Raw genomic sequence first — 12,554 nt, 5'->3', positions numbered from 1 at the left:
AATAGTACATAAATGAAGGTCTTTTGTCAAAAACGTAGCTATCTTTTAAAACTGAAAGTGATAAAATGTATGTGCAGTGATTTGAACATTTGGTCACCACCACTTCTGGCTGATTTACAAAAGAACATGATCAATAGGCCTACTTTTTTTTTTTTTTTTTATAGCCAAGATGTTTTTGTTCAACGGTTAATTCGTGAATATAGCCATAGGTTAGTAGCTACAGTCACACTGACTGGGGCCAGTCGCCTTTATTGTGAAAGTGAAACCTCAGTGTTTTCCGGTATCGGCCTGGTCCTCTGCGGGATTATTGACGCAGGTCTGTAGAGCCCGGAGCCTCCACTCCTCCAGCCGAGCGCCACACAGCCACGGCGGCGTCAGCTTGGCTGGAACCGCAGCGCCTGCTTTTCAGATCCCTCCGCCTCTCTCCCTCTCTCCCCCCTCCTGGAACTTTCCCAGGATCTCAGGGATTTTAGACCCAGGACCCACAGCCACATGCACGCGCGCACACGTGCATGTGTTATGCGCAGCTACCACCTGAGTCTCCCCTACAGACAGACCCACTACGGCCTGACTCTAACTATTAAGGCCAGGAAGAAAACACCTCACCTGTTTCCTTTCTCCAGATACTCTGACCTCTCCAATATGCTCACAGTTTGTTGTTGATCAGGTATTTAGAACCTGTCCCATGGGACAGGTTCTTCTGCAGTAGCCTTCTCCTGCACGTTTTTATTTATTTATTTATTTTTTACATCTATCTATCTATCTATCTATCTATCTATCTATCTATCTATCTATCTATCTATCTATCTATCTATCTATGCATATAAACCTTTTGATAAGGTATAATAACAAGGGAGGAGCAGGTGGCTGTCAGTGCAGTGATGATGAAAGTGTCATGCAGTCAGTAGGATATTCACTTCCTCTGTAGGAAGTTACAACAGTGATGTGATATAAATAAATAGATATCAGTTATTCCTGACACAGCAGGCTAAATCATTTACTAGTAATTTCAACATCGTCAAATCTGACATCAAATAACTAATAACTACATTAATAACTATTTATAACCTACTACTAATGTGCACGCGCACACATCTTACACCTGTAGCCTCAACAATGTAAAAGTAAAAAGTCATGTGCATGACAGGATGTATCCACGATCTCCCTTCACCACTTCACTCTCGCTAATCTGACTGTGAAATGTTTTTCTTCTTTAAAAAAAAAAATCGAAGTTGTTTCATTATCTATTGTTGGGAGTCACGCAGAGGTCTTTCTCATTGCGGATGGATACGATCCTTTATTGGGAGTGCCGTGACTGGTCCAGTTAATGACGCAAGCCCGGCTGGCGACAGTGAGTCTACAAGTTTGACATTTTCACAGTTTACAGCAACTGCTGCGGAACGTAACAATACTCCCAACACGAAGTGAAACCACTCTGGGGATCACGGCTAAAACCTCATGATTTCATTCTTTTTTCCCCCCAACCACCAGGTGGATCATCAAGATGCACCACCGGGATCAAAGTGGCCCGGTGTGCCCGCAAATAGGTGGTGCTGGTCTGTATAGGAGCAGAGGATTTCCAAAATATGGTCCGAGGGCCCCCAGGGAAGCTGCGAGAGGATCAAAACGATGAAAGCTATAAATGTTTTTTTTTTTTTTTTTTTTTAACACTCTGTGGACATATGAATAGCAACAATTCAGCATCATAATGACTGATTTATTCATGCGGCCGCTGAAAATCAGTTTAGTGTCATATATCAATTCAAATTCAGAAATGAGCCTATTTATTTTGGCATTACGTTGTTGAAGTCAATCTAATTTCCTGCAGAAAAACAAACTTGAATCAATAGGATTTATCCCGCATGTAAATCTTTAATCTGTCACCTTCTCACTGCGCGGCCAGATGATGATTCATGGTCCGACTGCTCTGCTCAGACAGACAGACAGACAGAGACAGGCAGGCAGGGCACAAACAGGATGCTCTCCCCGGGACTCCGGGAGGCCCCAGAGACATCCTCATCAACATGAAGTGTAGACCTCAGGCTTGCATAAGAAAACAGCTCAATGAAGAACTTCATTTACTGGAACCGCAAAAACGCTTGCTGGACATTTTCCAAGATGATGTCCACATGAAGCTCGAGAGACAGGAAAAAAAAAAAAAAGGGACAACTTTGGTGACACATAATGTAATCCAGGTTTCTCCCACTCTGCTTCATGTCAAGGAAAAGCTGAACATACCCAACATAATAAAACTTTATATCGCTGATTCCGGCTAATTTAATTTCAGGATTTTAGCTGTTAAATCTAATTTTATACCAAATTAAATAAACTAAGTAGAGTCATATTCTGCAGATTTCTACTAATGATATTTAACAGATATTTTCCTGACCCCGGTCCTCTCTGTAGAATGCCTGATAGAAACCCTATAGCCATCAATTTTGGGAACCAGTGACCTAGGATGAAAGCCGTCATTCATTGTTGCACTGTGCGCCCTCTGTGTTAAGATCCAGTTAAGATAGTGCATCTGTTGAATTTTGCAGCGAAAAATTACATTAGCAGGGTGATGCTTTGTGTCAGGGACAGGAAAGAGACAAAGGGACAGGAAGCTGACTGATAGACCATCAGGACGCAACCTGGCAAAGTTTTGAATGCTGTCGAGATGTGAAACAAAACCTCATCAGATTTTGTTTGATCCCGATACAAGTTGTGAGCTGCATGAGAAATCGATGATTCAGTCATGCTTTAACATTACAAGATAAAAGAGTTATTATCCCACATGCTTTAACAAATACAACATCTATCACACAGTTAACCAGTTTAAACTCGTCTCCATTTGCTTTCTGTCATATAATGATTGATGGCAATACTGATACAGAAGGTATCAATTACATGGTCATGAGTTGGGCCCTCTGACTGCTGCTGGGGCCCTCAGGTTTTAGCACAGAGATTTGTTCTGTTGATGTGTTTCTGCTGTTGTCACTTCTTGGACTTTCACACAACCTCATACAAAATTGCCCCAAAAAAAAGCACATTTCCACAAATCAATAAAAAACATGTGTTTACTGTAATATCAGTGCTGCAACTTACTTTTACTGTCATTATCAACTAATGTGATGATCAGTTTGTTGCGGAATTGATTAATTGAGAGTACATCAACAGGCCAAAGCTCGGAATATTAAATTTACAGTGATCTCAAATTGAAGATCAAATTAAGGAAGTGAACTTTTGGAAGCCTTCAATCAACAGATATTTGGAATTTTTGCATGCTAAACTTATTAAATAATTATAAAAATACCTCACATTTCTGTGAGGTCAGTCATCTACAGAAACTCATTTTTGCTGCACTACTTGGATGAATAATCATTTTCAAAAAATAAACCATTGACATTCTTTTTATTTGGATTCAAGTCATCCAGCCCATCAGCCCACAGCCAAGATCCCTTAAAAAAACTATCCCTCCCCCTTTGAAAATCTCATATAACACCGTCCGGTCTACCTGTCATAACACGCACATTAAACACATCCTTCACATCCTCCACATTTCCTACAAGTCTTTCTCACTTACAGCTGATTGGCAATGAAAATAAACAGTAAGTAACTTTACAAATACACCAGTCATACAGACATCCTGTAAACCGTGGCAACAGAAATGTGCGTAACAGTGGCCATCACAAGCCGATATCTGATTTAAAAAAAGAAGAAAAAAAAAAGGCAGGACCACGAGGAGCCCACAACTGTGTCATTACTGCACCTCCGGTGATGTTTGGAAAGACAAAACAATGAGGCGTACTGTACTCTGTTCTTTGTGACTGATGGACACAGTTGATAATCCCACCTCATTCAAAGGTTTGGTGGCCCTATCATAGGCTGTTTCTAGGATACCAGGGCCTGTGTGATTGGCTAGTCAGTCTTATGTGGAGATTCCAGTTTCCAGGCTCCGGTGATGTAGCGAAGGCGAATGAAAATCAGGTCTCGTCCCATCTGCAGCCAGCTCCAAAACGGGACCAGCTTGGATCCTGGCAGAGCAAACACACAGGAACTTAATTCTCAAGTGATGTTTTTAATGGGACAAATTCTGGAAATATAACGGTTTGTAGACATTTAATGCTGATGAGCCGTGCTGTAATACCAGCACAAAAGACTTCATCACAGCAGTACTTAGCAGGATTAGGAACAGCTGCTGTAAATGTGTCAACATGGAAAACAAACAACAAACACAGCAGGTATTAACATGTATACCATATAAATACTGACAAAAAGTTAAATTAAGATTTACTATGCAATGTTATGTCAATCAGCCAATCGTAGACTTGGAAACACAACAGAGATATTTATAGACCTAGGTGGGACAATGGGGGGACACATGTCCACATATTCCATGGAAAACCCACCTTCTATTTCAGTCCAGTTGACGGCCACCTCTGCTATGGGGATTTTAAAACACTGGGCAATATACAGGAGCTCCACATCAAAAGCCCTGTGAAGAAAGAAGTGAACACATGTTCAAAAGTTGTTGCAGTAAAAATAAAAAAAGGTTTTATTGCAGATTTGGGGAAGAAAAAAAAAAGAGGTCCAATCCAAAGTGATGGGTGTGGAAGTCAGACTTCTCTGTTACTCAGTATTAAAAACTGAGAACGAGCTGAGAACTACAATTGAATGTACTACGAGTTTTACTACAGATTAACAAAATGTTTTCAAACCATCACTTTGTTCACTGTGTTAAAGGGATAGTTCAACATTTTAGCAAATTGGCCCATTGCCATAATCCCTATAGTTTAGGAGTAAGTTTGTTACCTTTAATTGTTGGTGCAAGCTATTTTTAGAACGGTGGAGCAGAGCCGTGAGCTGCTCAGAGCTACGCTACGGAGGCTCATGGGATTTCTTGGTTTCCCTCATCAGACTCATCAAATACACAATCCAACAACTCCAAAACGCTACCACATCACGCTATGAGATAAAAACAGAAGGTTACGAGACAGAGTTGTTTTAGAGGCAAATGCAGAGACTGCTTGCCGAAAAACTGCCCCCGACAGGAACGCGCATCAGCTGTTTTGCATGAATTTACCTAGAAAACCACTCTGTCTTGTAACATTACATTATTATCTCATAGCGTGGTGAATGTGCAGGTCATAAACATGGTTTTATAAACATTTGTTCCCAAAGAGAAACAGGTGGGCTCAATTTACACAGAGGCACAAGACTAGACAAGCGCGCAGTAGCCACCAAGACAAAAAGAGTACGTGATGGAAGATAAAGCAGCTGTTACTGCGTGATCGTGTTAATACAAGATGTCTCCATGGTGCAGTGTGAGTCCTTACCATCGCTCCACATGAAGAGAGGAGAAGGTCTTGACTGCAGCCTCACGTGTGAAAAGCTTGAAGCCGCACTGTGTGTCCTTGATCCCTCTCACGCACAAGAACCACACCAGGAAGTGAAATCCATACATGAGGAATGTACGAAACATGGATCTCTGCAGCAGAGACACAGCAGCAGTTACTTAACGCTTAAACACACACGGTCTCCGATGCTGCAGACTCCAAGCAACACAAAGAAAACAGTCAGTTACCTGGGCGACCGAGTCTTGCTCCAGATGAGCTCTGGAACCACAGGAAATTCCCATGTTCTCCTAAATGGACAGACAGCGGTTAAAATGATGGTCACACACTAAATGCCTTTAGTTAACAAATGTGTCTTAATCAGAGCTACACAAAACTGAACACAGCCACACCGGTTTAGGGTCGAGGCCTCTGAGTCCTGCCTCCACTTTGTCAAGGTCAGAAAACTTTGTTGCTCCATCAGCATCGGCCATCAGAATGACTTTACCTCTGGAGCTCAGAGTTCCCTGTGGATGAAACAAAGTTATTAAAAAAACATATAAACAATACAAATTAAACTCTATATTATTGCTTTTGTGCTGCATCCAGACAAACTAAAGACAGTCTCACCATCCGCACAGCTCCTCCTTTCCCCCTGTTCTGCACCAGGGTCAAGACCCGCACTTTGTCCGCTCCATGCTTCCTGCTGTACCGCAGAGCAACCTGACAGGACATCACAGTGTTAACTCGCAAAGCAAATCATTTTGAAACTTCGCAGAAGTGAGCTGGGCAAAAATACATTTCTTGGAAACAGGTTTTAAATGATTACCTCTGTGGTTTTGTCTTTGCTGCCATCATCAACCACGATAACCTCATAGGTAAAAGAGGGGTTTTCTTTCTGCAGGAGGGAAATAACATGAAGGATTCATTTCACAACAGGTACTTTTACAGTTGAATGCTGCCACCTACTGGCCCTTTTGAAAATAACAGGCATAACCATCATCTTCCTTTAAAAGATGATAGAGAAGCTTCACTCAGATCAGTACAAGTAATAAAAAATAATTCTTAAAGTTAGGGTTAATATTTAATTCAACGCTGCTCATATGAGGCTGAGCACTTACCTGTCTGTTTTCTAAGTACTCCATGGCTTCATCCAACATCACAGGCACTGCAATGACAGAGTCGTACACACGTTAGTACCTACATCCAACTGCAGGTGTTAAGGTGAAATATGTAACTTAACTTGAACTGCACCCATCTGCATGGAAACTGAATGCTTTACTCGTCGATGGGTGGTGTATAATTGATCATTCACCACATAGTAAACTGTACGTTGTGATTCATTTTACAACATAAAAGCAGAACTTAACACATTCATCCTAATGACCTAAACATTTTACATGAATCCTGTGACTGTCACTCACTTCGGAGCTCCTCGTTGTAGGCCGGGATCACCACGGACAGCTCCCTGGAGTGGGGGTCGTGCAGGCTGGGAAACAGCTCCTTCTCTCCTGAGGAGGTGAGGAAGTATTTCTCCTTCTCGTGGCGTGTCAGATTCACCATCCCCGCAGTGACGTGCGCTACAACCAGCACCTGAAAAGGACAATGGGGCTGTTTTTAAACCTGCCCTCAGGTACTTATGGAGTTTAATACATCACTGAATAGAAGACAACTGAATCAATGCTGGAGGGTGTACTAATTACTTCATTACCTCTGTTAAATGTCACAACTTCTACTAAATCAGTAAAGTAGCAAACACACAGACACTTTGTGACCATGAACTCCAGAGCTTTTCCCCTTAATCATGCTTTGATTTAATGTCTCACAGCCTCCTCAGCTATATTTGTTATCTTAAAATATCATTGACAAATTTGAGATTGAATCATCTATCTGTGAATAGACTACTTTTTTTTAAACCAGTGTGTTAAATATATCTTGTTGTCTTATAGGATAAAATCAACTTTTAAGGATGAACCTTCTGCTGCTGATGTTTTGGAGCTTTTCTTAGCATTAACAACTAAACTTAAGCTTTTATCAACAGAGGCAGAGAGAAAAGGCAATGTCATAACACTCGGGGAAAACCCAAGTTCATCTTTAAGGTTCTCGACTTGCATCAGCACGTCGCTCTGCTGAGGGCTTCTTATGGAAAAGTCAGAAATGGCAAAGACCCAAACAAATGACTTTTAGACAGCCTGTGTCTTACATTAAGACAAAACAACACAGCCCTCTGCCAGCACAGTATCAACTTATTATCACAGCTACTTACCACAATCAATGCTAGAGCTGCTAATGCGACCAGGGCTTGAACTATTTCACAGAGGCAATCCATTTTCCATCAGGTGTCCCCCAGCCACTGACAGACCACCACTCACAGTGCTAGCTCCGGAGCTAGCTCGTCTTCTCCCGGCTGCTCTCCGTGTCTCGCAGCCCGGACCACCGCTCCCCGGGGACAGAAAAATACTCGGTTAGGAGTTTGATGAGAGCACGGAAGCACTGACAGACAGACCCTATAGCTCCATAACTCCGAGGGTGGTTCAATGGACTCCACTTCCAATCACAACTGTACACAGGGTGACAAGGAAGTGACAAGTTGTTCTCGACCACATCATCAGTTTGAGGCAAGAGAGCACCGGCAGGCCCCGGGCCGCCTGCACTGACCCCTGGAGGCCGGGGGTGGGAACGACGGCTGCTGCACTAGCTACCTCTTCCCATCCCAGCACAATATGATATTTGTGTAAATGATGTGCAATAAATAAAGTTTGAAGAGAAGAGAACTGTATCCAGACATGCTGTTCGTTTTCACAAGGACTTCTACTTCAGGATAAAGACTGTTTAAACCGTTTACTTTGTCCACAGAGCTTGTTTTGTGGCTATTTTTTGACAGTCGTCAGTCACTTTCAGCAACAACTTATTAAAAAATAGATATACTGTCGATGGGGTAGTTAGTTAGCTGGCTAGACATAGTGGTTTATTCCTGAAGTTTCTAACCTGGACAACGGGCATCGGGAAAGAGCCACCACATAACACAGGTGTGGTGATTAACGGGAGAGGACAAGGGGGGAAAAAAATCGCACTGCGCTTCTCCTACCGGCTTCCGTAGTGCGAACTCGTAACCCCACGTGGTTAATCAAAACATCATGGCGGCTGGTTTCAAGTAAGTTTGAACAGACTGTGGCTTTTGAATCGAAAATGACACTTTGATGTGATTGAATCTTAGTTTTAAAGACAATAAATCATTAGAAACGATCGTCGACTGCGGTCAGAAAAATAAAGATCAACAATCGGTGACAAATCTGGGTCCTGTTCTGCTCATCAGTGCTGCAGTTGTCATGTGTAGAATATATCATATCCTATGTATTTGACTGCTGAGGAGTTACTTAATGAGGGATAGACGCAACAAACAGTCCCGTCCGTGGTGTAACGTTAGGATCTTACCTTTCTTAAGCGAATTATGAATTTATGTGAATTACGGAAGACGAAGCGGAATCTGTCACTATATAATATCAGACGTTTCAGTCTCTGTTAACAAATCTTTATTCACTGCAGGACTGCTGAGCCTCTGGAGTACCACAGGAGCTTTCTGGTCAGTGGGAATTCAAACACAGCTGATGTTCAGATTTACTTTGAATTAATGACCACATGTTTCTATTTATCGTTAATGTCAGTGTCAGCAGCCAAGTCACATCCAAAGCTTTCCTTTTCAGAAAGAAAACTGTCGGCCTGATGGACGGGAGCTGACAGAGTTCAGAACCACAACACTGAACATAGGTGAGACACACTGATCCTCATCCACACTATAAATCTTGTGTTCCTGTGCTGCTGTTTTTTGTTTTTGTTTTATATAAACGTGGGACCATCCTCTCTGTTCAGGGTCCATATCCACAGCAGATGGCTCAGCCCTGGTGAAGCTTGGAAACACCACAGTCATCTGTGGGATCAAAGCGGTAAATGTCCTTGAACACATTAGTTAAAACCCTTACTGAAATGGGTTTGGAACAGATAAATAGATGTTTACTCCTTTTTTGTGTTTTCTTTGTGTGCAGGAGTTGGCAAACCCTACAGTGGAAGCACCTGGTAAAGGTTACATTGGTAAGTGCTGATGAGAGCAGTGTTCGCCACGTTTGTTCCTAATGTTATGCAACTGTACATAATTAAAACATCCTGAATTTATCCAGTTTTCATGACATAATTGCATAATTCAGACTGTCAAATTGGCATTTTCCCTTTATGAGCTGATTTATAGTTGGGGATTTATAAGGTTTTCTCAGCTATGCAAGTTTTATTTTATGACTGTATAAAAAACATCACATTATTGACATTTACTGGAATTTTCTCCACGTGTGCCTCAGCCTGAGCAGATATTGAGGCTAGAAATGCTATCTATATGTCGTTAAGAGGTCAGTGACCTAATCATAGGATATACTCTTAGTGCATGTCTACAAGGAATACATGAATAAAAAGTTGGAAAAAATAATTCAAGTTGTACGTTTTCTAAGGTTCTGACTAAGCGAACTGATAAAACAGACTCCATGACTGTCTCCATCCTTGTTAGTGCCCAACGTGGACCTGCCACCTCTGTGTTCGTCTCGGTTTCGACCGGGCCCGCCAGGAGAGCAGGCCCAGGCTGCCAGCCAGTTCATCGCTGATGTAATCGAAAGGTGCAGTTACTGCAGTAGATATATTTATATATAATATACATCTCCTAAGGTTCCTTTAGGTGTGTGTTGGATGTCTTTATGCCTGCCAGTGATTTTTCCATATGGGTTTTGCAGCTCTGAAGTGATCCAAACAGAGGACTTGTGCATCGACAGAGGAAAGGTAAACTCACACACACTGGTGGCTGTAAGATTGTAGTTAAATGTTGAGATCATGGGTTGTGATGGTGCCGGTTCTGGTTGCAGCTCTGCTGGGTGCTCTACTGTGACATCATGTGTCTCGACTACGATGGCAACTTGTTGGACGCTTGTGTCATCGCCCTGTTGGCTGCTCTGAAGAACAGTATGTACTGTCATAAAAACGATCAAGTTCACTGTTACTGCAGCTGACACGAAGTAGTAATCCCTTAACGATCAATTATCTGTGCCTGACATTTAATGTAACTGCAATATTTTGCAGCACATTCTTCAGTCTCATGCACACAACTACTGGCCACCATGGTCATGTATGATCCCTCTCTGTTTTGTAAGCTGCTTTTTTTTTTATCAGTATATTAACATTCAGCTTCTCTCTCCAGCTCAACTCCCAGAGATCACCATCAACACAGAGACATGTTCACCAGAGGTCAATTTAGAAAAGAGACATGGGCTGAATATTCACAAACATGCAGTCGCGACCTCTTTTTGTATCTTCGACAAGTAAGTCAATGACTTCACAGTTTGTCCTGCCAGAATAAAAACCACATTCACCGTCCAGATGTGTGATCCTGGATCTGCTCTCTGCACAGCTCCATACTGATCGTAGACCCCACGGCTGAGGAGGAGACTCTAGCAACAGCTCAGCTCACGGTGGTGATGGATGACAAAGACCGACTCTGCTCTCTTCACAAACCAGGTCAGAATACACAGTCTGATTTGTTATCGATCATATTAGACCTTTTGAATGATCTAAGAATACAAAGGTTACATTTAAACTATGAATACTATACTACATTAGTCCGGTTTATCTGGGTATATTGTTTTAGCTAAAAAAAAAAAAACTAAACCAAAAGTTGTTAATCAGTTAAAAAATAAAGTTAAATGTAATGAAAAGCTTTTTTAAGACAAGATACTAAGGCTGAATGAGAGGCAAAAAACATTGTATTACGATTTTATGGGCAGATACTGTGCTTTTCATTTTCACTTAAAATATTAAATTGTTGATTAGATTAGATAGGGTCTTCCAAAAAAAATAACAAACATGTCCTTCCATCTTGAGAATATGGTTTGTTACACATTTTACATTTATCCAAAAAAGACTGCAGCTCCTGCCATTTGGATATTGCTCTTGGCTAGATGGCGATTTCTATTTCACTGTAATTGGTTGAGCAGCCCAACTAGTTACCCGCTACTCCTTCGTTCTGTTGCTGGTTTTTGGCATTTCTGCTAAGACCCAGGTGAACACATGCCACATTAAAATTCCAAACCAGAACACAACAGATTTCTGCCCTGGATTTTCTTTGTGCGTGTCTTGGATTTTAGTGTTTGAGCTGTTATCACACATTTAGCACGAACCTAGCCTGGAATTTTTACACAGTGTGTTCAGTCAGACAAAGTTGAAGAAGAAAGAACGTTACGAGACGGAGTTGTTTTCGAGGTAAATTCATGCAAAACCTCTGATTCGCATTCCCGTCGGGGGCAGTTTTTCAGCAAGCAGTGTCTGAATTCACCTTGAAAACAACTCTGTCTCATAACGTTCCGTTATCTCATAGCGTGGTGAAAGTGCAGGACTTGTCCATGAGTGTTTTGGAGTTGTTGGATTGTGTATTTGATGAGTTTGATGAGGGAAACCAAGAAATCCCATTAGCCTCCGTAGCGTAGCTCTGAGCAGCTTGCGGCTCTGCCGTTCTAAAAATAGCTTGGTTAAAGGTAACGAACCTACGCCTAAAACTATAGGGATTATGGCAATGGGCCAATTTGCCAAAATGTTGGCAATGCAACTATTCCTTTAACAAACCATTCTGACTGTTGTAAGAAGCTGAACGCACATAAACCATCGCTGAATCTTTCCCTCCGGCTCAGGTGGGACGTCGCTGTCAGGAGAGAGGCTGCAGGAGTGCATCAACCGAGCGACGGCGCGACAGAGAGAGATCCAGAAACTCATCCACAAAGTCATACACAGTGTGAAGACATCGCAATGAAGAGCCGCACACAATGCTTTTTTACCTAAAAGCTGTATTTTCCACTGTCAATATATATTCTTTTTTTTTTTTTAATAACAATAAAACTGCTGACAAAGACTGCTTAAAAAATTATTTCTCAGTGTCCAGAAACGTCTCACACACACACTCAGTTGATGTCTCGTAAGAATACGCCCATGGCTCCTGAACTAATTAAAAGGAAAACGCCTTTTCAAAATGTGCTGTACAAAAGCAGGTACACCATCTTGCATGTTGATCTTGAGTCCTCGGTTGAGCCCTGTGCCGGGATTGCTAACAGAAGAAAAACTTCCAACAGACTGAGAGGTAGAGAGCTGCCCCCAGGCACTACTCCAAGATCAGATTTGCATTTTCACATGTAATGGTTATATGGAGGATTTGGTGTC

General features: G+C 41.9%; 2 protein-coding genes across 2 annotated transcripts; one reads left to right on the top strand and one right to left on the bottom strand.

Annotated features, from left to right (window-relative positions):
- Nucleotides 1-3,198: 3,198 nt before the first annotated feature.
- On the bottom strand, nt 3,199-7,897 carry alg5 (ALG5 dolichyl-phosphate beta-glucosyltransferase). The gene is made up of 10 exons (XM_083986488.1): nt 7,582-7,897; nt 6,740-6,908; nt 6,437-6,483; nt 6,145-6,213; nt 5,946-6,038; nt 5,729-5,842; nt 5,567-5,626; nt 5,319-5,470; nt 4,392-4,477; nt 3,199-4,016 (listed from the first exon to the last, which is right to left on the bottom strand). The coding sequence occupies exons 1-10, from the start codon at nt 7,642-7,644 to the stop codon at nt 3,901-3,903; spliced, it is 969 nt and encodes a 322-aa protein (XP_083842614.1). The 5' UTR covers nt 7,645-7,897; the 3' UTR covers nt 3,199-3,900.
- Nucleotides 7,898-8,435: 538 nt separating this feature from the next.
- On the top strand, nt 8,436-12,244 carry exosc8 (exosome component 8). The gene is made up of 11 exons (XM_083986489.1): nt 8,436-8,469; nt 8,862-8,898; nt 9,020-9,083; nt 9,186-9,259; nt 9,359-9,404; nt 9,868-9,973; nt 10,088-10,133; nt 10,217-10,313; nt 10,549-10,669; nt 10,759-10,865; nt 12,032-12,244. Exons 1-11 carry the CDS (start codon nt 8,453-8,455, stop codon nt 12,148-12,150), a joined length of 834 nt encoding a protein of 277 aa, XP_083842615.1. The 5' UTR covers nt 8,436-8,452; the 3' UTR covers nt 12,151-12,244.
- The last annotated feature ends 310 nt before the right edge of the window (nt 12,245-12,554 follow it).

This window comes from Trachurus trachurus, assembly GCF_905171665.1.
Source record: "Trachurus trachurus genome assembly, chromosome: 14".
In the NCBI taxonomy this organism is placed as follows: Eukaryota; Metazoa; Chordata; class Actinopteri; order Carangiformes; family Carangidae; genus Trachurus; species Trachurus trachurus.
This window is presented reverse-complemented; position numbering and strand designations above follow the sequence as displayed.